The sequence below is a fragment of the Hippoglossus hippoglossus genome, chromosome 1, assembly GCF_009819705.1.
Source record: "Hippoglossus hippoglossus isolate fHipHip1 chromosome 1, fHipHip1.pri, whole genome shotgun sequence".
NCBI classification, from domain to species: Eukaryota; Metazoa; Chordata; class Actinopteri; order Pleuronectiformes; family Pleuronectidae; genus Hippoglossus; species Hippoglossus hippoglossus.
In genome coordinates, this window is record NC_047151.1 from 22,957,190 (window position 1) to 22,985,024 (window position 27,835).

The 27,835-nt window shown below is 43.9% G+C and overlaps 1 protein-coding gene across 3 annotated transcripts in view; it reads right to left on the bottom strand.

The window, feature by feature from the left end:
• The window catches only part of sorbs2a (sorbin and SH3 domain containing 2a), a 46,349-nt gene continuing 18,514 nt past the window's right edge, over nucleotides 1–27,835 (bottom strand). Inside the window, exons 4-30 of one of the 3 annotated variants that reach the window (XM_034588772.1) lie at nucleotides 27,056–27,145; nucleotides 25,050–25,076; nucleotides 24,808–24,932; nucleotides 23,881–24,231; nucleotides 22,923–23,294; nucleotides 21,068–21,194; nucleotides 20,252–20,427; nucleotides 18,882–18,948; nucleotides 17,494–17,544; nucleotides 17,148–17,367; nucleotides 16,866–16,980; nucleotides 13,310–13,381; nucleotides 11,694–11,750; nucleotides 10,914–10,963; nucleotides 10,075–10,250; nucleotides 7,919–9,742; nucleotides 6,800–6,879; nucleotides 6,406–6,452; nucleotides 5,910–6,024; nucleotides 5,565–5,693; nucleotides 5,167–5,361; nucleotides 3,819–4,862; nucleotides 2,873–3,370; nucleotides 2,351–2,431; nucleotides 2,093–2,130; nucleotides 1,702–1,808; nucleotides 1–1,209 (exon numbers count right to left, since the gene is read on the bottom strand). In XM_034588772.1, the coding sequence (XP_034444663.1) occupies nucleotides 1,148–1,209; nucleotides 1,702–1,808; nucleotides 2,093–2,130; nucleotides 2,351–2,431; nucleotides 2,873–3,370; nucleotides 3,819–4,862; nucleotides 5,167–5,361; nucleotides 5,565–5,693; nucleotides 5,910–6,024; nucleotides 6,406–6,452; nucleotides 6,800–6,879; nucleotides 7,919–9,742; nucleotides 10,075–10,250; nucleotides 10,914–10,963; nucleotides 11,694–11,750; nucleotides 13,310–13,381; nucleotides 16,866–16,980; nucleotides 17,148–17,367; nucleotides 17,494–17,544; nucleotides 18,882–18,948; nucleotides 20,252–20,427; nucleotides 21,068–21,194; nucleotides 22,923–23,294; nucleotides 23,881–24,231; nucleotides 24,808–24,932; nucleotides 25,050–25,076; nucleotides 27,056–27,145 (6,296 nt within the window). In that variant the 3' untranslated portion in view covers nucleotides 1–1,147. Of the gene's footprint in view, nucleotides 1,210–1,701; nucleotides 1,809–2,092; nucleotides 2,131–2,350; nucleotides 2,432–2,872; nucleotides 3,371–3,623; nucleotides 3,703–3,735; nucleotides 4,863–5,166; nucleotides 5,362–5,564; nucleotides 5,694–5,909; nucleotides 6,025–6,405; nucleotides 6,504–6,799; nucleotides 6,880–7,918; nucleotides 9,743–10,074; nucleotides 10,251–10,913; nucleotides 10,964–11,693; nucleotides 11,751–13,309; nucleotides 13,382–16,865; nucleotides 16,981–17,147; nucleotides 17,368–17,493; nucleotides 17,545–18,881; nucleotides 18,949–20,251; nucleotides 20,428–21,067; nucleotides 21,195–22,922; nucleotides 23,295–23,880; nucleotides 24,232–24,807; nucleotides 24,933–25,049; nucleotides 25,077–27,055; nucleotides 27,146–27,835 lie in introns of those variants that run through there. The other 2 variants (XM_034588896.1, XR_004614192.1) reach the window with 2 other exon arrangements.

A 27,835-nucleotide genomic window follows, 5' to 3' on the forward strand; every position in this document is an offset into this window, starting at 1 on the left:
GTCATCCCTCTTCATACACAGTCTATGATCTGGACAATGACACTTGACAATAAAATAACATTCCTTCAAATGTGGGTCTTGCTGCTGTTAGAATATGTTAAAAAGAGCAACATGTTCTAAAATCATCTCATCACGTAGTTTGACCAGCGTTCGTTCCTCTAATAAATATAATACCTAGAAAAGGTCGGTAACCTTTTTGCATACACTTTCCCCCCAATGAGCCCCAGAGTCATAGCGACCTCTGGTGTATGAAATCAGAAGTGAAATTTGAAACAAAACAGAAACACAACGTTGTGTTAAAATTGCGTTAAAGTGCATCAAACCTAGTGTGGAGACGAAAAATCTTTGTTTTCAAATGTTACACTTGAAATCTAATGGATTATGTTTGGACAGACAGTAGAAGAGTTTCAATACTATATTTTTCTACTTCCTCGTTTGCAATATTCAAAATATTTGCACGAGTATGATACATGTACTGATCAATACATGGGGTAACACACACATGTCTGCTCCACATGTTACTCCTTTTACCTTTTTGATGCACCGTGTTGGCTGCAAGCCCCACAACACAGTCCATGAAACAGACGTGCGGACAGAATACCGTTTGTGCAACACTCTCTGTACTCAACGTCTTTGTCGATCTTTGTGATTGAACACTGAAATGAAATGTGACAAGTGTTTTTAAGTTAAATATACACCAAAAAAAATCGGATAAAAAAAGGTGACAGCGGTGATCTTACTGCCCTTAAACAGCTGAAACAGAAAGAAAAGCATCACTGCCTCGTGCTGCCTCGCTGTCATTCCATCGCTGTGGAAAGTTAAAGGTCACTGACCGGAGCACAAAGGTTTGGGTTTTTCTCCGCGATAGAAAAATAAGGATAAAAAGATAGGTTTAAAAAAACAACAGCATCTTATAGAAGTCTTCCGTTAAAGATGGCGAGTTAGAGCTAAAGAGTTCTGTTCGCGTGAAGCCAACGAGCCGCACGTACGAGCGAACGCGATGTGCGACGGGTCTCTGCTGAGCGCTGTGGGGAGGCGGCGTCCTGCAGGTGCTGTGCTGAGGGCGATGAACGTGTCACAGAAGGGGGCGAAGCGAAGAGGAGGAAGAGGAGGAGGAGGAGGAGGAGGTCGGGGTGTGGAATCATCATTATAGCTGCTTCACGTAGTTTCCTGGGAAGGTTCCAAACAACTTGCTCCTTCGAGACGTCCCTTCAGAAACAAAGAGCAGTAAAGTGAGATTGGCAGAGTTTGAAACGCTCGATGAAACTTGGCAGCAGCTATAACCGACTCTCTGCAGACTGGAGATCAGCCAACAGAGGAGATTACACTCCACCACTTAAAAACATTTTTAGAGGACAAAGTTTACTGTAGAACAACGTAAAGGTTAAAATGATCAAGGCTCTCGAGGTGTATAAAAATTAAATTATGCCCAGTGAGATCATGTTGACTTCTTCAGAAAATGATGTGATTAAAATATGTGATGTGACAACAGTGCCATCTAAAGGTCACAGAATACTTTTCAATCAGAGCCAATTGATCTGATGCTGCACTGTACATGTAGATGCACATATTTAAAAAATATTTAATACAATAATCGGGCATGTATGTTTTGATCTCATCACAGTGAATGTTTTACTATTTGCAGTAATTGAATTTATTTCTGGTAGCTAAGATCAACTGCTCAGTTTTCCGTCCTCTTACCGACAAACCAGCCATCGTCACACTTCTCCATCACATCCACGATGTCGCCCTCCCTCAGCTCCAGCTCATCCTCGTTGCGAGGCGTGTAGTTGTACACGGCCTGGTACCTGTGTTGGAAAAACTCACTGTGAGCTGACATCCATCATACGCTGCACTAAGAACAATAATCTCACTAGTAAGTATTTTCCTTCTCTATATTCTTTGGCAACAGCAATATTTCTACATTGAATGCATATACAGCACAAAGCACATAGGATTAGAGCCAACGTACTGTAACCCTGATAAATCAATCCTCATATTATTAGAAAAAGAGGCATGTTTATATTTGATAACAGCAATTCAGAGGAAACTGTGAGAATACTCCTGATCTCAATGATAACAAATCACTTACGGGTCTCCTCCGCCATGTAGAGCATCCTGGACTAATCGCTGAGATAGACAGAGACAGAGAAACACAGACCGACAGTGAATTAAAATGTGTTATTTGCTGTGGTTACAGTTTGAGGAGTTTAATTTCTCCCCATCAGTCAGGAAAACTACATTTGAAATAGAAACAGTTTTACATGTATGTGTTTGATGTGAAGTGTGGTGATCCCTCATGTTACTTGTACAGTAATTGCATGGTTGAGTGAAGACATGCCCCCCCTACCCTTCGACCTCTAACGGATGACAGATAGGACCTCCGGAACAAGATGGGGCTACGGGGAGGTTTACCACCGACAACTGCATCCTGCTTAACAGGCAGAAAGACCAGAGGCAACACACCTATAATCTCCGACAGTAACCAACTCAGCAGCCCGCAGCTGAACACACGTACTGCAGGCCAATGACATGCTCAAAAACACCATCATCACCATCACCATGCCAGTGCCGACACATCACGGTACAACCAACACGAGCAGAACACACACTAACTCAAGAAGGTTCTCCACCAGTCCATTGAACGTTAGTGCACAAAACACAAATTAGTCTCAAGTCAGTTGGTTGCAACTAACGATTATTTCAATATTTAGAATTCTTTCAGGATATTTTAATTAATTGTTTAGTCTATAAGAACCAAAAATAACAAAAAATGCTGATCAGAATTTCTCAGATAGGGAAGCGTATTATCATTTGTCACCACACACACGCAATCAAAATCAAAGCAGTCGTCTCCACATTCCAGCTTTACCTTCACCTTGGGAGACCTATGCCCTGGATGGGGTACCATGGGGGGAGTCGGGGGAGGAGAGGTGGGTTTAGGGAGAGACCGGGGGGGCAGGGGTAAAGGCGACTCTGATTCGGGGAAGGACGTGACCGGATGAGACGGACAGGGAGCGATTTGAGAGGGATGAGGGGAGTGGAGGGGAGGTGGCGAGACAGGTGGAGAGAGCGGAGGCAGGGGCGATGTTGAGAGGTGAGGAAGGGACGGGGGGGGCCGAGGGGAGCAAGGGGGAGATGTAGGGGGGGTGCGTTGATCACACTGGTGCAGACGCAAGGAAGAGGGCGAAGGAGGAGTAAATAAAGAGGGAGAAGAAGAAGAAGAAGAAGAAGAAGAAGAAGAAGAAGAAGAAGGAGGAGGAGGAGGAGGAGGAGGAGGAGGCGGTAAGGAGGTCAGAGGTGGTGGTATAGAGGGTGAGGAGACGCTGGGGTGAGAGAGTCGTGTCGGGGTGGGTGGAGAGACATCAGCCTATGGAGGCAATGACAAACACATCAATACTGAGGCTAAAACACACGACACTAACTAAAGAAATCCTTAAATTCCACTGTGGCTGTATTTCACTGAAGCCCAGAAGGGACAGGGAGGAAAAGACTTTAATATATTAAAGATATTTTTAAAAAACTCTGGATTTCTCTTTTATCCCAAACATTGCATCAGCACACTATCCTCACTCTATAATTTAATGTGTAACTGGGTAAGAAAAAAGGAAAGAAACAGCATTTTGGGGTGATTTCAAAATAAAAGTATAATTTATTTGCCAGTAAATGAATCAGCTTTAAACGCTGAGAAACCCAGATACACTGATATTTTTGTCTACATATTTGTAAGAGAGCACAAAAGGAGGTCTATTTTTCTCTACAATCAAAATGATTTTCCTCTATGTCCCTCACCAGAGGCAGCTCACACCATGCTCTACCTGTGGACTGAGTCTTTCATTTAAAACTCTAACGTCCTCCTCTTTCTCCTCTAAAGCTTCATCCTCTTCCTCAATGAACAACTCAGTGAATCCTTTCCCCCTGACCGACGGCGGCCTTTGAGACTCCACCGGTTCATCCTCACTCAAACCTTTCGGTTGCCCTCCCCAGGCGACCGACAGTGGCTCCATCGTCACAGGCTTGTGAAACAGCACCTCTAAACGAACACCGCCTGCTGGTTGGCTGGCTGGAGTGAGCGCTGGCGGTTTCCCCACCGGGTGATGGGATTCTTCTGCTTTTAACTTAAACCTACTCTGGGATTCATCGGTGGATGTAGCTGGGGGAGAATCTATCGGAGACAATCTCGAAAAGCCAACGTCATCTGTGCTGGTAGAATCGTCCAGGATCATGGACAACAGCTCGTCATAAGGATCTTTTACTTGCAGCTCAATGTCGGGCATTGTGGTGCTTTTGTTTACTGGTGCAGTTGACTTGTACCACATTTGTGTGGGTGACTTTACTGGCTCTGGTGATGTGCAGAACAAAACCTCTGGCTTAGCAGTGTGGAACATTTGGGCTGTTTCAGTGCACCCCCTGCTGCTGCTGTGTTGGAGAAAAGAGTCAGTCTGTGGAGAGATGAGTGAGGGATGAGGAGCAGGATGAGGAGCGGGAGGAGGAGGAGGAGGAGGCTGGGGAAAAGGCTGAACAGCTGGGGTGAGTCTCATTTCTCTAAAAGGTGGATTTCTGGAAAATGACTGGGGCGGAAGAGCAAAGCCTCTCTGTGTCGGTGCAGGTGAGTGCGAGGGTGAGGACAGGGGTGTCTTAAGTTCGTGAGCTGCTTGAGAAGGTGCAAAGTAAACTGGAAGAGGGGGGGGTGTGGGCGGTGCAGGGGTGGTCGTGCGGGAGTGAGCTGGTGTGGACGCGGTCGTGTCCAGAGTGAGGGACAGCCACTCGTTGGTGACGGCTTGCAGGTCAAGCCTTCTCAACGAGGGGTGAGGGGAGGGGAGGTCACGGGTGGTGGAGGATGGAGGTAGATGGCAGAAAGGCTCCATGAAGATAAAGTGAAGGAGAAGGAACAGAGTGTGATTTATAAACTAATCTATACAAAGTACAGTTTCTGTGCTTGTCTATTTATGTCTGTAGACATTTTTAAAACATTGCATAGGATGTAAAATGTTTGCATTTGAAATGTTGATTAAAAATAAACAACGCTGTTCACAATAAATACTATGAATCACTTTTATGAAGAAGATTTAGGTGGTTTATCATTATTTTAAACTTAAAACAAATTGGAAACTAGAAATTCAATTGGTTTATTGTATTTTTACGATATTGTAGTGATTCCCTTACCTTGCTGGATGTACTGCTTGGCGTCCTCTGGCCAAGGTGCCCACGCAGGTCTATGTGGTGGTCGGAGCTCTTGGACGGGGAGCGCTTGATGATGTCAACGTAGGCCACGGGAAAGATGCCATGTTTGGTTGAGTCTGGGATCTTGCCCTCATACCAGTTCTGATCCACCTGCCTTACCACAATGACTCTCTCACCCTAAACACACACAAGCAAACACAACATACACATGTTGTTAAACACCAGTTTTGAAACAACAGGATGGATAACATCTTTATCTATGGCCTTAAGACCTCAAAAAAACATGATTAGGAAAGATTTACATCCTGCTATGCTGACAGCATGTGGTTATAAAGTTGTGTTGCATGCAGCTGTTTACTTAAATGTATTAGGGAGGCTACCTTTCTGAGAGACAGCTCCACGTTGGTGTCCGCATTGAAGTTATAGCGAGCCACTGCCTCTCCGATCTCTCTGACATGTGCTGGCGGAGGAGGACGGATCGGCTGCTGCTTCTCTGTGGACGGCATCTTCTGTGTGTGTGTGTGTGTGTGTGTGTGTGTGTGTGTGTGTGTGTGTGTGTGTGTGTGTGTGTGTGTGTGTGTGTGTGTGTGTGTGTGTGTGTGTGTAAACAGATGTGCATATTGAGTTAGAGGAGATATATTAAATGCATCTAAACAACAACACAAATGTGCACTGACACAACCACAGGACCAACATATAGATTGATGTATCAGTTGCGCATTTACCTCTACATATGATATGGGGAATATCCCCACCCGTCCTCGGTGCTCTCCCTCATACCAGTTGTTGTCTATCTGCCTGATGATGTTTACCGCATCACCCTTTTTAAATGTCAGCTCCCTGTAACAGAGTCATATCATTTTTGATTCCACTGCCTGGAAAGGAAGATATGAACTGAACAAGACACAAACAGTTCTCACAGCAGAGAGAGAAGAATGAGACAGAATGTCGGCGACCAAAGCAAAACAAGAGATGCGGCGTCAGATTAACTCATGCAAACATTTAAAAAAAGATTAAGAAGATAAAGTCAGCCAGATGTCATTTAACAATTAAGTTGTTTTAAGAAGCAAAAGAAACTTTATGCAGGAAACGATGAACAACGTGTAATAGCGACATGTGTAGCAGCAAGTCCAGATGTGCAGTTACATATCCATGCATTAGAGCCTCACTCCGTTGCACCCCCCCCCCCCCCCCCGTGCCCCGTGAACTCACTGTACTCACTTAGCTGTTTGTGCCTTAAAATCATAAATGGCTTTTGCAGGCTGTTTCTGATGGAGGAGAGAGAACAGAATAAGTTGTGTCATCTGTTTATGGGAGACCTAGGAGATGAGAGTGAGAGAAAGAGAGCCGGCAAGCAGCTATAACATAAAACACAGCTTTTAGAGTAAATTTGACAAAAAATGTGTTTGTAGAGCCAAGCACCGTTCACTAAATATTACTTAATATGTGTATTGTGCCAGCTAATATGCTAATATGTTTTTAATATAAATTATGTATAAAAATTAAGCTTATTAGTGCTGCACAGTCACACATTGAACATATATACTGCTTCTGTTAATGTTGCTGATCTCTAACCAGGTGCTGAGAGTATTAAACATCAACTTCAATGCTGTACCTCTCTGTCAGGAGTAGCTCTTGTACTCTGGGGCGTGTGGCGTCCGTCCATTGTGGAATAACTCCTGGAGACATCCTGGTCTATGATTGGTAGAGACACATGCCAAAAGGTCACAGGGGTAGAATAACTACAATCATGCCCAAAATATAAAAAATGAGTTTCGGGGGAAAGTGCAGAATGGAACAGTGATGAAGTCATTCCTACAGGTGAAGGAGGGAATGAAAGCTTGGGGTCAAACAATGGCTGAGTTTTATTTCCATTCCAAAGGAAAAAAACAAAAGGGACTTGACTTTTCCCACAATCTGACAAAAAGTGACACGTGCAGTCCTTCAAAAGAGATGAAGACAAAATGAAACAAGGAGAAAACAGCCCAACGAAATGTGATGACAACCATTTACAAAAGAAAATGGCTTGAGGGAGATACGATGATTGTGGGACAGTAAAATGACTCCACAGATTCCATTTTTAACACAGACAAATAATACAGCCAAAAAACAATATTGAAATTAAAAACAAAAAGAACAATATTCACGTTTATTTACTCGACCCAGAGAAATACACCGTAAATTCTCAAATATTTCTGTATCTTAAAATCCAGGCACTCTCCTGAAGTATATTTAAAAATATTTCACAACTATCTGGACTTTTCTTCTGCACAATAAGAAAGTCAGACATATTGTTATCACTAATAATTCCATTTTTATGTACTTTGACATTTTGTTTTAGCATTTAAGTACTGTCACTTAAACTCAACATTTCCTGAACATGCTTCAAAATAAAAGCCTTCAAAAAAAACTCAAAGGTCGTTTTCCTTTGACAGAAGCTTTACACTGAATTTAAGAAACAGGTTTTACTTGAGAATTTACGGTCAACAGGTCTTCATATAAATACATAGAGATGCATAGTAATGTGTACTGGCTGAACACCAAGGGGAACGATGGGGCAACGGGCGCAGGCAATACTCAAAACACTGAAAGATACATTACCATACATGTATGTGGAATGTATATTTTTGAAATATGTATGTTTGAGTAGAATACAACTATGTGTAGGTACGACAGGTTACATGACAAAGTGTACATGTGAAAAGTTGTGTGTTAGTATGTGTATTATCTCCACCTGAATAACAGATACCATTTCCATTGCCCTGCTCCTCTTCATATTCATTATTGTTTGAGGTGTCCAAGTGCTGTCCGTAACAGGCACTGATTGGTGACTGTAGCCGCGGTGTGGATGGATCCTCTCTGTACGAGGCGTTCTCCGTGGGGCTCCCGTCTGGGTACAATGATGCGGAAGAGTGACCCCCCTGCCAGCACCCCCTCCTCCCCCGTAATGAGGAGCTTCGTTCAGGCACGTTTGGCAGCAGTTCAGCCAGTATTCTCCTCAGGATGCTGTCATCAGGGGCCCGGGTGCCTCTCTGGCCTCTCTCTGATTGAATGTGCTCATATATGTCTCTCAGCGCTTCATCTAGTGCTTCGTAAATGTCCTGTTTTGACTTGGGCCTGCTGCCTCGACCGCCGCCACCACTGATTCTTTTAGAGGTAGGTGGTGAGCCCTTTTTCCTGCGGAAAGGCACTGGGCTGACCAGGAAGGCCAGCTTGGACATCGCTTGCTGGGACTGCGAGCTCTGGATTTGGGAATGGCTGCCGCGGCTCGGCTGTGGAGGTCTCTGGTGCTCCTGACGCGCTCGTTCTCTCTCATGGCGAAGCATCGTTGTGAAACGGGTGTAAGAAGCTGGGCAGCGGCCTTTGCAGGTGCTGATGAGGTGGCGGTGTTGGTACCCCTGACTCTGTCCCACATTCTGGTGACCAGCTTGGTGGCTGTGGTGATGGTGGTGGAGGTGACGGAGGTGGTGGTGGTGGTGGTGAAGGGAGGAAGAGCCGTACAAGCTCTCAGAGGAGGTTAGTGAGCAATGGTCAAAGTCACTCTCACTGCAAAAAGAGGAGCCCTCCACCTGGATGAAGTCACTGAGGTCTGACGCAATGGCGTCTTGTTCACTGTCAGAGTAGTCTGGGTTGGCTTGTGGGATTTGGGGGATCGGAGGAGCAGGAAAGGACCGAAGATGGCGTGGCTCTGGCCCACGAGGCTGGCCCTCAGGTGGGCTACGAGGTCGATGTAAGGGATCCATGGTATGAGGTACTGGTCCACCGCTGCTCTTGATGTCTTCTTCTAGTAAAGATTCTATGGAAAAACGGCGTTTTGGAAAAATGGGTGTGGCACCACCACCGCTGCTGGCTCGGGATGATGAGCCACCTGGTGTAGTAGTGCCTGAAGGCCCCTCACTATCACCCAAGTTGGGCATGGATTTGGATTTCTGAATAAGGCGTTCATATTCAGAAATGCGGTTTGGCACCGTATCGGTAGGCACCTCCACGCCCCATGAGGGTGTCCATGGGGAGAGGCGGTGCCGAAGCAGGTGAGGTTGGCGCTCCAGATCCAGGATACGAGCCCGGACTGAGCGGATGATATCGGACGGGATCAGCTGAGCTCGATCAATCTGGTGCATTTTACGATAGAGCTGCAGAAAGCCTGGTGAATCATGCGCCCGTCGCCGGTGGAGTCGAGGTAATGAGCGAGTGGAAGTGGATCCAGTAGAACCTGAGGGATTCCCATCACACACCAGTGACCCAGCACTTTCTGAGCGGGGGGCATTGCGCCCACCCGAGCCAGAATGCCCGTCACTGAGTAAGTCATCACAGCTGCGGGACCTGATTTTGCCAGAGGAGGGCGGCGCCTCCTCCGCACCGGTCCATGTCTCGGAATCCGTGCGTTTTGTCGGCCAACTGTTCTTACAGTAGACAGACTGCTTGGAGGAGGAGCTGCCATCCGGGCTCCCGTCCTCATGGCAATGAACAGAGTCAGAAGGGACAGGGGGCACATAGGGGCCCGGATGTGGACCTGGGGAGGTCAAACTGTTTGAATACATGTTGCATGCGTCCCCACCTTTCAGATGTCCAATAGAAAGCAGCGTGGTGAGAGAGAAGAAGGAGGAAAGCAGGTTAAGCAAAAATACCTGATAAAAAGGCGGAAGAGGTGAGGAGAGGGAGAAGAATTAGAGGAGAAAAACTGGGGTTGAAAAAAAGATGATTTGAAGTTTTTTTCTTCACCTTCCAACCAACAAAGGAAACTTATGACCTCACCACACTGACATTATAGAGTGAGAAGGCAAAACGTTTATGACAGTTTGGGGAAAAACAAGCTCGGGGAAAGAAAGAGAGAAAAATAATCCATTGAAAGGTAGATGCTTGTGTGTGTGTGTGTTTGTGTGTGTGTACCTTTGGCTCTGGAGGGCGAGGATGGTGAGGAACGAATGACGTTCTTCTTTAAGCTGCTGCTGGGTCTGTAGGCATCCACTGGTTTGGGGGAAGTTGCAGCTCTGCTCTGAGACGGAGCGTTCACCTGGGAACTTGACGGCTCCGACTTCCTTCTCTTCCTGTAGTCGCTGGCAGCACTGGAAGACAAACAACACACACACGCTTTCAGGTATTTACTTTATTTCCTGTGTCATCAATCCTTGAATAGAATAGGTGAATTATGAGCAAATTAAATTATGATGTGAAAATTGTATAAAACATTTTTACGCTTGAAAGATGAGAAAATTAATTCAACCCACCGATAGTTATTCTCATGCAAAAAGATCAGACTGAGTCACTGTAACTTTCCTTATTCAAAATAGTGCGCTTCCTATTCAGTGGCCTATTCATCACATCCCATTTCTGCCCTTTCTGTTCACCGAGGAAAATGCGACTGAATAAGCAGGCCACTGGTGAAAGGGAGTAGGAGGAGAGGAGGAGGAAGAGGAGGGGGGTTGAGGGACGGGTAGGAGGTGAAGGGCAGAATCAATGGATTTGCTGGGTTAATTTATTCTGGCTCAGTTAGAGAGAGTGAGCTGCAAAGCACCAAGCCTTTGGTGACAAAAGAAAATAAAGACAAACACTAATCTTTGCAAATCCTCAGTGACAGCAGCCACTGAGGCTATTTGCACCGGAGACGGGGCAAGAAAGCGCAGAGTTTTGATTCCGCTGCTGAATCACAACATGGGCCAGTGCTGTGGAGAGGATGGGGGAGGGGGATGGAGGATGATGCAGAGGAAAATAAAAGAAGCAGAGGTTACCTCGCAGGTCTCTCCAGAGCCTTGTCAGCGGGAGCGATGTGCAGGGACGTCTGAAATAGGGCAGACAACAAAAGAGAAAAGTGAGCTCCGCAGGAACAAAGACTGGAGGCAGAGCAGCTCTCAATGCACAGCCTGCATGCGGTTGATGCTGTGCCACACTCAAAACACTCCCCCAGCGTAAGGTGCGGTGGAAGCTGGTTCCACATGGCACACCTGAACGCAAAGAGGCCTACCGGCATAAACGCTGAGGGGAAATTCCTGCTCTCTCTTGGGCTGCTCTGGAGGATGATGGTAAAGGTGATATAGGAAAGGATGTAATAAACTCAGCTCAGGGGGCAAATGCTGCCCCGGCAAAACCTGGCATGGATCAGCTGGAATGGGTCTTAGTAGTAAAGGATGATTAATGCATTTGAACTGCAAGGGTCTGTTGGAGGAGCTTCTAAGCATAAAATACATAATAAATGAAAAAATTGTGTTTTGAGCCAAAAAATCTAGAGCTTCATTTTTTCCGAAGAGAGAGGATAAGAGACGAGGAGTAAAGACTGTCTGTATACAACACAACCTGCAGATCTTCATACAGTTCCAAACAAAGAAGCATTTTATATGTTTAACAGTCTTCACAAAGCAAAGACACATATTGAAATGAGATCAAACTGCATTGATGCTACACACATCAAAACTCACTTTTAAAACAACTGTATCTAACGTCAGTGTTGTTTTCTATCATTGGTTAGAAACTGTGAGATTAAAAACTCTTGACACTCATGAATGTGAGATTACCTCAATGCGCTGGCGGGCGGAGATGTCTGGATTATAATCCAGTCGTTTTTTAGGAGGCTTGAGCCCCAAGCAGCAGCAGTGAGCAGGAAGAGGAGGAGGAGGAAAAGGAGGAGGAGGGTGAAGATGAGGTGAAGGAGGAGAAGCAGTGGTGACATCATGGGGGGGGAGAAACCCAAAACAAAAAAAAAAGAAACATGGTGAGAGAGTGACACGTGTTAGAAAATCTGAGTAAACAGAGATGGGCTAGTTCACAAGTGTTGCACATGTGCTTTTGCATGTACAACGCACACATGTGCACACACGCTATACATACTAACACACTTACACATATAAACACACACCTGTGCATAACACACACACTCAGTCATATGCACAGTCTACTGCTGATCTCAATATATTAACACTATATCAATGCCAAAATAAATTGCATCACTACCTACTATATTTAAACCACACACATACACACACACACATAGAGAAATGTGCCCATCTACCACACACACATGCAGAGTGTGACAGGAAGCTGTGAAGCAGAAAGCCGAGTGAAGCACAAGCTGCGGTGTTTGTTGGAGAGTGCAGTGAATCAAATGCCGTGACTTAGTGTTGGTTTACGAGTGCAAACATTAGAACACAACTCAAAAAACACACTGCAAGATTCTGTCCCTGCCGGACCAGTCAGTGCACGGAGGGAAACCATCTACACTCTAAAAGGCTTATTCTGTGATTTGTGAAACATTCAGAACGTTGCAGGTAGAAATGTCAACACGCGGCTCAACATGACCTTTGGGACACAAAGTCGTGCTGCTTCCATGTGTGACATGTTCACCTGAACGTTGTGAATAAGCCCAATGACTCGATCACCTGATGTCATGCTCTGGCATGGACAGAGGCGTCTCCTCATGACGCTTTGTAAATCAGTCAGGTTGGGGGGTAATTTGATCCCAGATCTGTGGCGAGAGGCAACCCCTGCCCTGAGCCACTAGGGCGGTGTTACCACTTACATCCAGCAGAGGGTACTGAAGCCCTTTGGCATGAAGGTAAACAGAGTAATTCTCCATACTAACAGAAATGAAGATAAACAAAATACTAGCGGAAATGAATAAATAATGATAATGAATAACTGAAGAAAAGGCTGATTAAAAGATACAGCATGTGTATGAGATGCAGGAGAAACTGCACAAAGTTTGTTTTGAAACTTGTAAACTGCATATTCATTAATGTTCTGCATATTTATTTAAGTTAATGACTGACTGTCCTTTGCAGTTCTAAAAGCACAACAGCTTATTTATTTATTTATTTTTACTGATTTTCCTGATAATTTGGGAGCAAATATCAGTTCTATAGTGAACCAACTAAAATAAACATGTCTTTTCAGTGCCCACGAGCCACCAGACCAAAAACCCCAGCAACGCAAAGACATAACACAGCCTGTCATAAGGGGGAGGGGGGGGGGGGAGTCACAGCACCCAACAAGTACCACATGCCCAAACAACTAGCCACACCCAGACTATTGGTGGAGACACATATTAAGAAAATCCTGGGTGGGGTGGGACAAAGTGGGTGTGTGCCTGTACGGCAGGATTGTGGTTGAGGGAGTAGCTATGGCCCTGACTTACCGGCCGCCCAAACTCCAGCTCGGAAAAGAACTTATACCAAGGCTCGTTCTCTAAATCTATGTCATCATAGGTCTGGGAAAGCACGACAGTGACAGAGAGAGAGGAGGGAGAAGAAGAGACAGAAGAAAAGCGAGTGTGGAAAAGAAGGCACACACAAGAGAGAGACACGGACCTCATGGTTAGGAAGTGGCACAGGGAGACGGGCACAGGATGAACCAGGACTGTGATTTAGAATGAGGACAAAACGTGACGAAGCAAAACCCATTTGTCTAATGGTTTTGCTTTGGGTGGTAATCCTAAAACTTTAGAGAGTGTGCATCTGACAGCGTTCAATCGTGATTAGACTCGTATATACGCGGAATAATCTAATATGCACAGTCTGAAGAGACAATTTAAACACCCCGGCCCTTCTGATTTGATATTAATTTCATGTGCAATTAAGTTTTAATGAGGCTGCAAATTCCAGGAGAAAATCCCATTACTGCAGTCTTATGATAATCCACAGTACAGGTGACAGCTCATGAAAATCAGCATGTTACCTTGAGAATTCAATATTTAACACGAACCTCATTATTAAAATTTACAGCAGGGGAGCTCATCAAATTTAATAAGAGGAAGAAGGTGCATGTATTACACAACTGTTTATAAAAGACCTGATTAGACTCTTCTACATGGGCAGACGTCCAGTTGACCCATGTGCTACATTCACTGTCACATAACTGATGGTGAAGTGTATAGGAAATAGTTGATAATACTACTATTATATTATCAAACTACTGATGGTTGTTACACTGGTTTTAGATTGTAGTCATGTCATAATTTGTATTTGTTTATTTGCTGTCACTTTCTATGCTTGGTGGATGTGTGAATTCTGCTGATTGCACAACAAATTATCCCTCGGAAATAATAAATATATCCTTGATCCATTAAATAGAGACAGTACCATAAACCACTGACCCGGCCCGATTGTTCATATATTTAGGTAAAAGGTCACTAAGAGAGCAGGTACTGTGCCTCCGCCATGATGACACGGTTCATTTCACTAGATTTTTTATTTGGATCTGCACCAAATTTCCCATTCTCTTAAAAATCAGTCCCCTAAACAGGCCTGATTCTTTTTTCAGACACAAATCATTACCTCCGCCAAGGGGGTTATGTTTTCATCTTTGCTTGTTTGCTTGTGAGCAGGATTACGCAAAATCTCCTGGATGGTTAACCACACAAAACACGTTGGAAGGATGTTGAATGGGTCATGAAGGAACCCATTTATTTTTAATTTTCAGTAACATTTTAGGACATTTTCCATCATTTTCGTAAATTTCTCAGAGAAGAATTCATGGATTTTGGTTAAAATGATCAGGCATGTTTAGGGGAATGACGAGTGTTGGATGTATGGTTTCATCTGTTGGGCCTTGGCGGACGTACAGTACCTGCTCTCTCAGTGACGTTTTACCTAGATATATGAACAATGAGGCCAGGTCAGTGGTTTATGGTCCTGTCTTCATTTAATGGATCAAGGATCAATAATATATTTCTCTGAGTTCTCTGAGAAATCAATGCAAATGGTGAAAAAACACAATGTTATCTATCTCGCAAAGTCAAATAAATAAATAAAAATCTGGCTGATGATCCAGATCTGCTCAGAAATCTTTACTGACCCTAATCCCATCCTTCCTTCCTTTCAGTTTAAAGTTAATCCATCCTGTGGTTTTTACATAATCCTGCCAACTAACTAACAAATGAACAAATACAAACAAATGAAGCATAACCTACTGGGCAGAGGTAATAAGGAGACTGTACTTTTGTTTGGTTATTTTAATCCCTATCACATCTCACATGGGGCAAATTCCTTTAGAGTGAAGGACTGAGATGATAAGTTATCTATCTACCCCATGCCTTGTTATATATTAATTGATACCGGCTAATAAAATTCTTCACCCCCCGCGGTTGCGTGTCTGGTATGTAAATTACAGACAAATTGCTTTAAGTGAGCCAAAGTTCATCTCTGTTGATGGATGAAGATGAAGTTGAACACCCAGCTCATTCTGTGAATCATATCGAGAACGATTTCGTATAAACTCAACCTGCAATAAGATGAGTCAGCTGAGATATTAAGTATTTACATGCAGCAGAATAGGCAGGTATGCCAAAAAAACAATGGTAACTGCTGTGCACCAAGTTATTTATCTATTCTCTTATGTTGCATGGTTAAACTTCGCACAGTTTTCTACTTTTTTGCATTTACAGACTTTGGCATTCAGACAAGAGGTTTACTATTATTTAAACTGTAGAGACGATGCAGTGCTTTACTCCTCTGTCTGCTCTTTCTAACCCCAGCCCCAGCAGAACAGAGAGTTTCATGCCAAATGAAACACTGCCAGGAGATGTTATGTGGGTGTTGTTGTGTTACATCTCTCGAGCTAAAACAGAAAAAAATTCAGGTTTGAGACAAATGTGTCAGCCTGTAAAAAAAAAAAAGTGAGGCCTGGAGCAAACACTGGCAACCGCACAAGTATTGTAGACGGAGAGAATGGAACAGGATGGCAGAACAATGTTTTTGCTTCCTACGACTCAAAAATTGCCCAGATGGACAGCACCCGAGAAGGACATTTTTTTTGTTGGTGCCATTTCCAACCACAGAGAACGAAGAGAAAAGGTAGTGAACAGACAACATACATTAAGAGTCTCCGACAGCAGTTTAGCCCGCGTGGGTTCACTTCTACTTTCTATGGCTTTCTCCTTTTATTACCTCCGTCTATCAGGGGCTGACTCATGCATTATTGTCCCCGGAGCGCGCTCTCTGCAGTCATCATGTCCAACGTCTGTGAATTCTTCACAAAAAGCTTTTTCTTTTCACTCTGTTTTCCCTCATAACACCTCATGTGGAACAGGTTCTCCATTATCATGTCCTCATCACAGATCACCCCATGGCTATTATTTTATTCGCCCTCCCCTCTACAAGATAATTATCTCTGTCGTCTGCTTCGTTATTCACCCCACACAGACTGAGCAGGCAGAAGAGAACAGTCACTACAGGATGCATCACTGATAACCTTCGCTTTTTACCGCCCACGTTGTGTCTGAAGCGGAGCCCACGCAAAAGACCATTATAGGAAAATATATTATTAACACAGTAATGACGACGAAAACGAATTTGTAGCTGTGTTAGTTCAGTTCACATCTTTATGTTTAGTTTCATGTCTTCAACTTTAAGTGGAGCGAAACGAGAGAATTTAAGTTTATAATCTTTTTAACAAATACAACCATCATTAAAAAAATAGCAACCGAATCAATTCACTATCACAGTAATTTGAATATTTCACAAATACATTACTGTAAAACCAGTTGGGGAAGAAAGTCACATCTTCTGAATAAAATAATCTGACATAAAATAATCCTTAAAGCCTGAGCTGACTCCAGATTAATGCCTGCAGACCTCACAGGTGAATGAAAGATAAAGAAAGGCAGTGAAATTATAATGGATAACAACTATTCACAGCATTTTGAAAGGGAAAGTTTTAATATTCCTTATAATTATATGTAAAAAAGTACTCACTGGTCTTTCATGCTCCAAAATAGAGGACTTCCCGGGCTCGTACTCAAAAATACTCTTGGGCTCCGCGCGGTACTTTCGTGTGTCAACTTTCCTGTCAGGAGGACCCCATTCATTCCTGGACAAAACACAACCAGATACAGTTATTGTTTATAAAAAATGTTAAGTACATAATTCACAGAATAACATTGACTGATTTATAAATAATAATTCATATTTAAAGGCCTAGGGGAGGGGAGAGCCCTTTAAATATTGTATGAATTCATTATTGAAAGTTCCTCTTACATGTCTGGGGAATCTTTCTCGCGGTCGCTATCTCTGGCCCTCAGCTGCAGGAGGGACGGCATGGGTGGAGGTGGTGGGGGTACAGGGGACGGAGAAGGTTCTCGAGGACCAAGGTGTCCACCATTGTCTGAGGGGCTCTTGGACAGCGGCCTGTATGTGTGTGTCCGGGGAGCCGGGTGGGCCATGGTGGTGGCGGCGGTGGATGAAAGGCTGTAGTCATCTGTTAAGGACGACATTAGGAAGACATCAGGCAGGTGAAGTAATAAGGCAGAGCAGGCCAGAGAGGAGATGACACATGACTTACAGTGTGAAGTACAACTGTGGTTACACATAAAGTAGATCTCACCATTGTTAATGACAGCATAAGTTGCGTTGTATGTGTCAGAGTAGTCATCGTCTGTAGGAGAACAGAATAAAACCTGATTATTATGATACAGGTTTGAAGTTTCCTCAAGGAGAATGGGGCCTTTAGTTGGATTAAAGTGACTTACAAAATAATAAAGTGACACATTTTCACCCTGGAAAGCATAAAAAAAACAACCCGAGCAGCAAAATCCACTTTTCCTCTGTCAGCTTATTCAAAATCATTGCTTTTGTAATATGTCTTATTTAGCTTAAATTTAAAGAAACACTATGTAACTTTTACTGAGCAACGGCGCCCTCTGCATTCACATGTGGTGATGAATTCTGTTGGGCTCCCTGTCCGAGTGATTCAGTGATTTTCTTATAGAAAAGAAACAAAGTCTATCAATCAGTTGTGTCGTCCCACTCACTGAACTGAAACACACCTGAGCGGTGGATATTACCCATGATCCCCGGCTTCCTGAACCAAAAGAACTGCCGCTGTAACAAATCCACCAAACTTTGTGTTGAATTCTTCATATTTCAAAAGTTTCCTCCTTCTGTTTTTAGAAAAACTTCAAAGTCTTTTTAGCTGATCTAAAGTTCAGCTTAACTCTTCAACTTGCTGGTCCATAGGGCTCCTTGGCTGAGAGTCAATATTGAGCTGGTGTTCAGGGTGAGGAACGGGAATGAGAGAGAATTAAAGAGGCTCCATTCTCAGTGTACCATCAAATCTATTTTGAAGCTACTGTTTCAAGGTAAAAAGGTTGAATATCAGACCCACAAATGCTGTTCCTGCAAAGAAAGTAGCTGCACACTTGAATACTACAGGAGGTGATACTCAACAGACAGAGACTTTGTGTGGGACTGGAGAACTGCTTTATAAATCCACTGGAAGATTTGAATATTCAGCGGGGGAATTCAGCGATGCATCAAAGAGACCATCACAAGCCTGCAGATGTAGCCTGCAGAAAGACTCTGCGAGTGTCTGTGTCTGTGTGTTTGTGCTGCGGCAGAAGAAGCCTGAGCTGTTTAGAACAAACAAGCCTTGTACTGACTGTGTGCTTCTGTCAGGCCCACAAAATTAGAGCAGATTTCCCAGGACAGCTCTGTTCCTATTAGAGAGTTTCTCTCAATAACCTCCTCCTCTTCAGACTCCCTCCCTCGCTCGCTCGCTCGCAGTTAATGAGTTCTGGCTCCGAGGTTCTCTGGGTCTTTCAGTTTAACAAGAACCGGTATGCTAAGACACACACACACACACACAGATAGATACAGACATGCACATGCATACAAGCAGCATGCATGCACAACAAATTCCTCCCATAATGTGACAATCAAATCACATTGAACAGAGGGTAATTTCTCCATCTTGCTCATTTTGTGCAGACTTACCTGCTTTGTGAACCTTGTGGATCTGTTTGAACATAGTTTTGTACCAATCCTTAGGCCTATCCACCGTCTGTGGAGAGAGAAATAATCATTAAGATTTATGTGCCGTGAAATGCAGCAACTGGGGAAACTGTATGGATCCCACTGTTTCATGGGACATTACTGAGCAAAGAAAAACGCACTCAGCTTTTTCAGGCATCCATAAGAATTTAAAAGAAATCGTCTATAAAAGATTAATCTACACTCTCTGTAATGTGATTTTAGCAAATGCTGAGCTCATATTATTTATTTTTTTACATCAAATTCCTTCCTTAGCTTTTCTCAAGTGAAACATTACAATATTTTGGAAGAATTATCTCAAACTCTGGGACAAATAAATTGATCCAATCAAATGTGATTAGGGGCAAATGGCAAACCCAAAATCTGATTATGTGTTTCAATTAGTGCATATTTCAGATTTTACACATACTCGGCATACATCAGTTACAATATTCAAACATTCAGTCACTTCATGAATTACTGCAGCAGTCTGTTTTTATATGAATGTGCATGTTGCGATTGTGCATACTTTCAGAAATCAATGTCAACAGATTTGGTTTCATGGCGAAGACGGAGCTACAAAAAAAGAAAAGAAAATCCGAGCTCTGGTTCTGTGCCAGGAGAAACCCTGGTATGTGTCTTTGTTTATACTGTATAGATCTAATGGCCACTTCAAAAAGGAGCCATCAAATGGCAGAGAGACTTAATCCGCTCTTTATTCAGTAGCAGTGTCTGAACTCCGGTCAGAGTGAGTCTGTGTGTGTTACCGTGCATGTAGCAGAGACAGTCCAATTACCACTTCCCTCTCCACGGTTACCAAACAGAGTGGCCACAAAAATGTTTGTCTGCTCACAATGAGGAGCATCTGTTTTTTGTTTTTCTTCTTTCAGGGTTTTTCTTTGCCCCCTTTTCACCTTTTCTTTTACTTTTATTGCCCATCTCTCATTCTTCTCGTTTCTCTCACTCTGTGGTTTCGCATGTCTGCCTTTAAACCTCACTCTAACAGAAATTGGATAACTGAGGCAAGTGTTAATACGAGAAAACCCTTAACAGAGATAACACACACTGACAAGTTGGCAGGAGGGACCTTGAGGTGCCAAAGCAAAAGACCCTGTCTGAGCTCATCTTTGAAACTAGCACACAGAGATACTGATAGTGCGAGTGGGAGAGACAAGGCCTTTAATATGGGCTCAAAAGCTGCTGACAGCTGAGAGTGATCCCCTCTCATGAGCCTGATCACATGTCAAGACAACAGAAATGGGTCTTAGGACACCCCTGTGCTACGCTACACTACCAAACTGAGTGCGTTTCATTCTGTGCACATTTGACCTCACCGTGCGGATGGCGATAGGAATGCCGGACTCATCCACGGGGCCGATGCCTTCATAATGAGGGGCTTTAATGATGCAGACCTTCTTTTCTTCTTCCGAGAAGGAGGCAATGGGCACAGTGCTGCTGAAACTGGTGTGGCCCAACACCACAGACTCTCTGGTGACAGACTCTCTGCCCTCTGGAAACAGGAGGGAAGAGGAGAGAGAGAGAGAGGAAAGAGACATTACAGTCGACCCTAAATCAGAAAAATGCTTTTAAAATCTTACAGTCCTGCAGTTTGGAGATATACAAATCACAACTTGTAAACCAATAAGAGATTTCTATCCCAACACTGTGCGCGAGATTAATTCACAAAGGTCCCTTGAGTGGTGCTTAAAATGGCAATAGACAAGTCTTGAACTTCAACTTATGAGCATGAAGTAGATGTTGATTGCATAGCGTGACACCATTGGCGCTCAGATTTGTTAAGACTAGGATTTCACAAAGCAATTCTGTTTGAGGGAGCCCACTCCAGGAACACACATGCAGCACTCCAAACAAATTCTTGCACTTTTAGTACAAAGTCGGGTATTTATTTGAATTAAGATGCATTTGATTTACTTTCGTCAGCTCTGCATTTCAGAAAGGTAAAATGTGGCTGATGATGTTCTTGTTTTTGTGTTTCTTTGTCTGTATTTGTATTTTATTTGTACTGTATTTGCAATGCGGTGCAACAACTTCCCTAATCATGTCTTCTGTGCGAGCAGAGAAATCACCAAAGAATTACTGGTTGTATCCATGGCTGAAATGAAGGGGGGGACAAAAGAAGAGTGACTCACCCGAACTCCGGCTCTGTCTCTGGAGCCCAGTGTGCAGTGAGGCGGGGAGAGGAGGATAGGACGGGGGAGACAGGGGTCTCTGTGGATGGCTTGCGCTTCCATTCATAGCGTGAGAGAGGACCTGGCCCTAAGAGTGACCCACAAACCAGAGACGGAGCCAGTAAGTCTGCCATTCACAAATAGCAACAAAATGTACAATAGTGAACTTGATCTTGTAGATCTACTATAAAGAATGAGTTTTTTAACGTCAAGATGTGTTTAAATCAAAGGAAATGAGTCATCTTATTGCAAGAACAAAGTCTGGCATAGGAATAGATGTTACATATGGACAGATATTGGATCTGATAGGATTCATAGAAGTGCTGAATCTGAAGTGAGAATGTAAGAACGGTTAGTCGGGGAAAGGGGAACTTATTGAATCACTTCACTCTAAAACAGAACAGAGATTAAAAACAGCGACAGTAAACATGGACAACTCCTTCACATTCAGATACATTTCAGAATAAATTAGTAGCGACATAAACAAGACATCCTAATGGTTATATTACACAGAGACATGATTCCATTTGACGATAGGATAAAGACACAGGATTTCAGTTTTAAGGCCTCAGAGTTCAGATCAAAAGATTCAAGAAAGCCCAAAAACACAAAACAACCAATTTATAACTGATCAACTAACAATAAAGCAACAAGGGCCATGAGTAGATTAGTTACTGTGATTACAAACTCAAGCTAAGAATTTGCCGCTGGTCATTACAACATATCCTAGTTTCAGATATCTGTATCAGCATCTGACAAATTCTGCTGAATATCTCAGAGTCCAGCTGCTCATGTGAATGGATCATTTATGCTCACCGTTCGATACGTATATTCAAAGATTATGGATATTGCCGAAAAAGACAAAACGGTGCAATACCACCAGAAAACCATGGGGGTCAGTGTTGCCGATAGTTCAAGCGAGACGATCATAGGACATGAGAAACTACTGGCGTCTATATGATGCTACTTCGCAGGTACATTATCACATTCTCCTCCACCGTCGCCATGTTTATTCTCCACTCTGCGCTGCCCTCTAATGGATGTATTGCTAAACAACCATGCCAACTTAAGGAGGCACGGAAGTATGCTGCCACATTAAGGCAGCATAAATGAGCCTTAAGGTTGAGAACAGGAATTGTGGCGAGGATAGAACAGGGACAATGCAATTAACCTCTGACAGACTTGACAGTGAACAAGTTAATTACTTTGCGAAGAACAAGCGAATGTCAGACCAAATAGTGCAGCTCTTAACAAAATGACCGATCAGGTTCAATCAGTCTCGTATAACTGGGAAAACAAAGTGCAATGCAAAACTATGCCAAAATCTAGTTCTCCGACACATCCTCATGCATCTATTCTCAGGTCAATATATATAATATATACTATGATCTGACAGGAAATATAACTGTTAGTCCTCAGCAGTCAAGTTCAGTCTTTAAACCTGCACCGGGGGGGCTTCACCCTGCCGCAACTCCTCTGAACAATGGAAGTGTCTCATGAATTTTTGATGCGAAATGGCCTTAAGAGACAGCGTAATTGCACTGGATTGCAAAAAAGGCACAACAAAGAGAAATGCAGACAAGCACACAGAGACACGACGTTCTAATGAGCACAGAGACAGTAACACAATAAGGGAACAGAGTGGGCAGAATTTAAACAGGTAGGCTGCAGGTGATGGTTAGTGGAAGGTAAAACTTGGTAGTAATCACGCTTTCTGTGGAGGTTTGGCTCAGCCATCCGAATGAGTCGGGAGGAGAGAAGGAACCATTTGGTTTTGATAATGTGTGTTACAGCAGTGACTTGTTGGGATAATTACGTTAGTGACAGTGGCTGTTGCAGCAGTGGAGGCCACAGAGGTTGTTAGCGCATCGTCAGGGCCAGCAGTGGACGTGTAGGTTGAGACATGGCTGAGGGTGGGCGATGGTGTGGGTGAGGAGCCGGGTGAGTCCAGGCTACAGATCTGCAGCTCGTCCAGCAGACCCGCCGTGGAGGACGAGTAGTGGCTGAGAGCTGACACGGGGGAAGCCGAGGGTGACACGAAGCCACCGATGCTCACACCGGCTGTGCCGCTAGCTCCGCTAGGGACATAGGGGGTGGGCGATAGGGTCTTGGGCATGAGGCCAGACAGGTAGTCGAGTGATTCTGAGCTGTGGTAGGGGGAGTGCAAAGCAGTGGGGAATGGAGGCCTCTGGTGTTGGAGGGAGAGGGAGTTGATTGGAAAAAGAGGAAAGAAGAAGAGTGCTTAGTGATATCACTCATTAGCCACATTGTCACAAAGGATGAGTGGAAGTAACACGTGAAGCCACGAAGAAGGTGAAATGCTGGTGGGAAGCCACATTGAGGTGTCGTGGGGCAGCAGCAGCAGCAGCATCTTCTCAAACATGATAATTGCTGTGAATTGAAGACGCTGTGTTAGTTCAAACTCTGTGAAAGGAAGCAAAGTATACAGACAGTAACGCAGGTGCATGATAGATGAAACACTTGGTTATGACACATAGAAGTTAACACATATGTAGAATCACAGTTAGTTTGCTTGGCTGACAACAAAAGAACAAAGCCTGAATCAGACTTCCCAGTGTTCATGTGCAACAAACCTCCAGGGAAGCTGTTACACGTCACACTGACTAGCTCTTCTGTTTGCATGGTGAATCAAATGATGTGCTGCAGACACCGTGTTACTCTTAAATCTCAATGTCATCAAGAGAAAACCCCAGCGACGTCGTCTTATTGTGACCTCAAAAATCACTGCTCACAATATGTAGTTAGTTATATACCAACAGTTTTGCAGGAGAAGGTCTTGGTGGGACTGCAGGAGGAGGCTTCGTCATCTCCACCTGCGATGCGGCCGGACCTGAGGCCTGATATAGGACTCGATCTGGGACCAGGACTTCCGCTGTGGGATTTGGAGGTTGACGCTCTGGATTTTTCCGATTCTCAGGGCCCAGGTGGACAGAGAGCGAGGATGTCCTTGTCGGGGGCTGAGTGGGAGTGGGACCCCTTGGTGGAGGTGGGGAAGCTGTGGTCTGGGTCTTAGTTCGGGGTTCAAGGTAAGAGTTGAGGTGAGCAGGAGGGTCAGGGATAGTGACCGGAGTTAGTTTGAGCGAAGCCACTTTACGCTCCTGGACCTGTTTATTATTAGAGGTTGCAGATTCAATACAGTTAAATATATCTTTTGGGACCTGGTGTTCCTGCTGGACTGGGTTTGCACCGGTCTCTGAATAGGAGTAAGAGGATGTGCTATTAATCGTGAAGGACTCTTTCATTACTGCTTTCTCATTGTGAGTGAATGTTAGCATTCCAGGGCCAGAATCGTTAGCCAGGGCAATGAGGGAGCTATAGTCTGGTGGATTAGTGCCAGTGGGCGAGAAGTGGAAACTCTCTCTCCTGGGGGGGGGCAACGGCAAGTGACTGATGTCCTTGTTTGTCAATTAGAAGCAGCAGCCAAAATAAGTCCAAACAACAACAACAACAACAACAACAACAACAAGAGAACCATCAGTGAAAAGCTTGATACAAATCATCAAGTTACAAACTTCAAATACATAATAGTTCTCTCTAAATGATCAGTCAGTAAGAATAACCTCTTCCACAGAGCCAATAACATTACAACATAATTATTTCAGATTGAACTAAACAGCAGGACTCAAGTAAAAAATGCAAACTGTCAACAAATGTCAAATGCAGTGTGTGAGATCTGTTACCTGTGTCGGTGACTTTTTGTCCTGCAGGTTGGGTCTGACGCTTCGGAAGCCTTTGGCGGCAAGAGATGAGCTGCAGGCGTCTCCGTTCTTAAGGCCATCTGTTACGCTGCGTGACCGCCAAGAATCTGGAGAAGAGAACAATTGAAAAACATCAATCACCACAATGGGTTTGATAAATCTTCTGGTCGCTCCATTGCCTTGTGTCAAGATTCTCCACCAGAATTCCCCCGAAAGAGACTTACCCAAGTCTGATGAGTGAGAATCACTCCCTGCGGAGACAGAGAAGACACGGCAAAAATGAATGTGTGGTCACATTTATCCCTGAAATTACAACACGACCGCGTCTTAAGTTGTCACACAATACTTTGTCATCCCACAAAATGCTTATGAGAATTTTTAGTGCGACAAACAGAGCAACAGAGATAAAGTAGACACAGAGGAAAGAGAACAGTGGTAATCCATCTCTGTCAGACATTTTCTTTTTACATAACTACTTCAAACATTGCTACACCTCTGAATTTATATTAGACAGTGACTTTTTTCAGATTTAATGTTTTAAATGTTATTTTGTTGATGTGCTGCGTTACACACAACATCTTTTGTACTTCTGTCCGTCCTGGGAGAGGAATTCTTCCCTTGCAAGGAATAATACATGGATCTTAATGGAAAAAATCAGGTCTATTTAAGAGACTGATATCTGTGTGCACTTTGCTGCTGCATGATTGAATTTAAGAGGACTGTTGAGCCTTAGTGGAGGTATGTGTTCTACTGAGTGCCATTCTAGTTCACAACTATAGAGAGGATGGAAAACTACAATACACACAATCAACTAGTTGAAATTTTTGTTTCCTGATGACGTTGTCACAGAAACGGCAGATTCCTCAACTCAGAGTCCAAACTTGCATAGCATCACCAGTATAAGAGAAATACATAGAAAATCTGTGTGAGAGCGGCTTCCCATGTACATCCACCACTTCACTCCCAAGACAAAGCAGGGATTTGATCTTCAAAAGGAGACAAATCTGAGCCACGTAATTCAACATGAAGTTTGATGTTTGCACGGCAGAATGGTCACACTGCATTCTTGAGGGCTGTTACACATTCATGGTTAACTGTACAATCCTTTTTTTTGTCATTGAATCCACATGCCCGGCTATGCTAGCTATCCCAGAACATAATAGACAACTGGTTTCCCCTGTAGAGATGCTTATGGCTGTGATGGTTTTTCTCTGAACACTCTGAACATGCCCCTAAACCTCCAGTCTTTATTCCACAGTGCTGTGCTATCTGAGCAGTGGTTTGATAAGAGCCACCATGCACCTAAAGCTGCTGTATTTGACAGCTGCTTATCAGCTTTCAGACAATGCCCTGCTATTGTTCAAAAAGGAAGCGGAATGCCAGAGTGCCCACGAGGGTGTGGCAGTTCACCTGGGTGCTGATAAGATGCGAGCACAGTCAGGAGAGAGAAAGAAAAAGCTGTTGGGGACGAATACGCTTCCTCTGAAACCCCCAAAATGTACTATATATTCATCTGTGCTGCCTGTTTATTTATCTTGACTTGACCTGTTATTTCAAACTGTTTGAGAAAAGAATAAAGCAACAGCTTAAGGCTGAAGGGGCTTTTACATACAACAGATCAACTATGATTTTGCTCGGATAAAACCGAAGCACAGATCAGGAAGAATTAAGCAGAGCTGTGCCATTTTATTCACCGCACTAACCCCGTCCAAACACATTTCCACATGTCTCCAAGCGCTTAGGGTTAGGGGAGGCATGTCTAACCAATCAATGCTGACAGAGGAGGAAAACAGGGAATCAGAGCCAGGAAAGATATAAAAAGTTATTGAAGGAACAGAAGAATAAACTGCACACATGGAGGGGGGAGATGGTAAGGAGAGCGAGCACATGTCGCATGAGAGGAAGGAAGAAAGATTAAAATCAATAAACCCAAAATGGAGCAAACTAAATGAAATGATTGGTAAAAACAGCATCTCACAGTCCAAACATTGCTGAAACATACCGAGGCAGCCACAGACCTTTTGAAAGTATTTCAAATATGCTCAAGCCATATCAGTTAGATGAAGCTCAAACATGATTTGGAAAATCAACAAGCCACTTTTTTAAAAAACTTACCTCATGTAGCTCATACCAACAGCTCAGCCCAGTCACTTCCACAGACTGGGTTTGAGATTTCACTCTCCTTGTTTGAGTGTGTGTTAATTTGTTGTGCGTTTGTGAGTGTTAGTACCTGTGGCTAGATTTGGTGAGCTCTGGACCCTCTTCATGGGAGAGAGTATGAGTGACAAGGCCACGCTTTTGGGAGCGCATCCTCCGCTATCTGAGGAATCACAGCCAGGCAGGTTGGATCATAGAGGCGGAAGCAGCAGCAGCACACATGCACATGCACATGCACAAAAACACAGCAATGCAAAAACACATGCATTCAGCCAGCGGCATTACCCAAAGAAGAGGAGGCAAACACATGCAGTAAAGGAGACTTGTGGTACTTTTTTCAGTTTTTCTTTCCTCTAGTGTGTTTCACAGGGTTTTTGTGAATGTACAAGTTCTTGCAAAGTAGCACTAAAAATACTACACTGCGGTTGTATGCCTCCGCCAACCAGTGCAGTTTCCATATACATATTTCTGCATGTACTTTTTTCCCAGATTCATATAAAGTCACTGTGACCTTTGACCACTAAAACATAATCAAGGCATTCTTGAGATATCGTTTTCACAGGAATCAAACCACAAAAATAATGCCTCTGACCACTGGCTCTCGCCATCGCGGAGGCATAAAGCATCCAAAGAAGTTGGTAAACCACAAAAAGTTCCTGAAACTCCTTGCGAGTAATCTGGCCGCTACATCTGCATCACTGTGATGTCACAATGCATAATGTTCACCTATAGGAGCCAGTCTGACACGCCCCCCTAACAAAGCCGGGTAAAGCGAGAGTAGAGGTCGACAACAAGCAGTTGACCAATCACAACAGAGTGGACCAGCAGCAGCAGACAGAGGGGGGGCATTAAC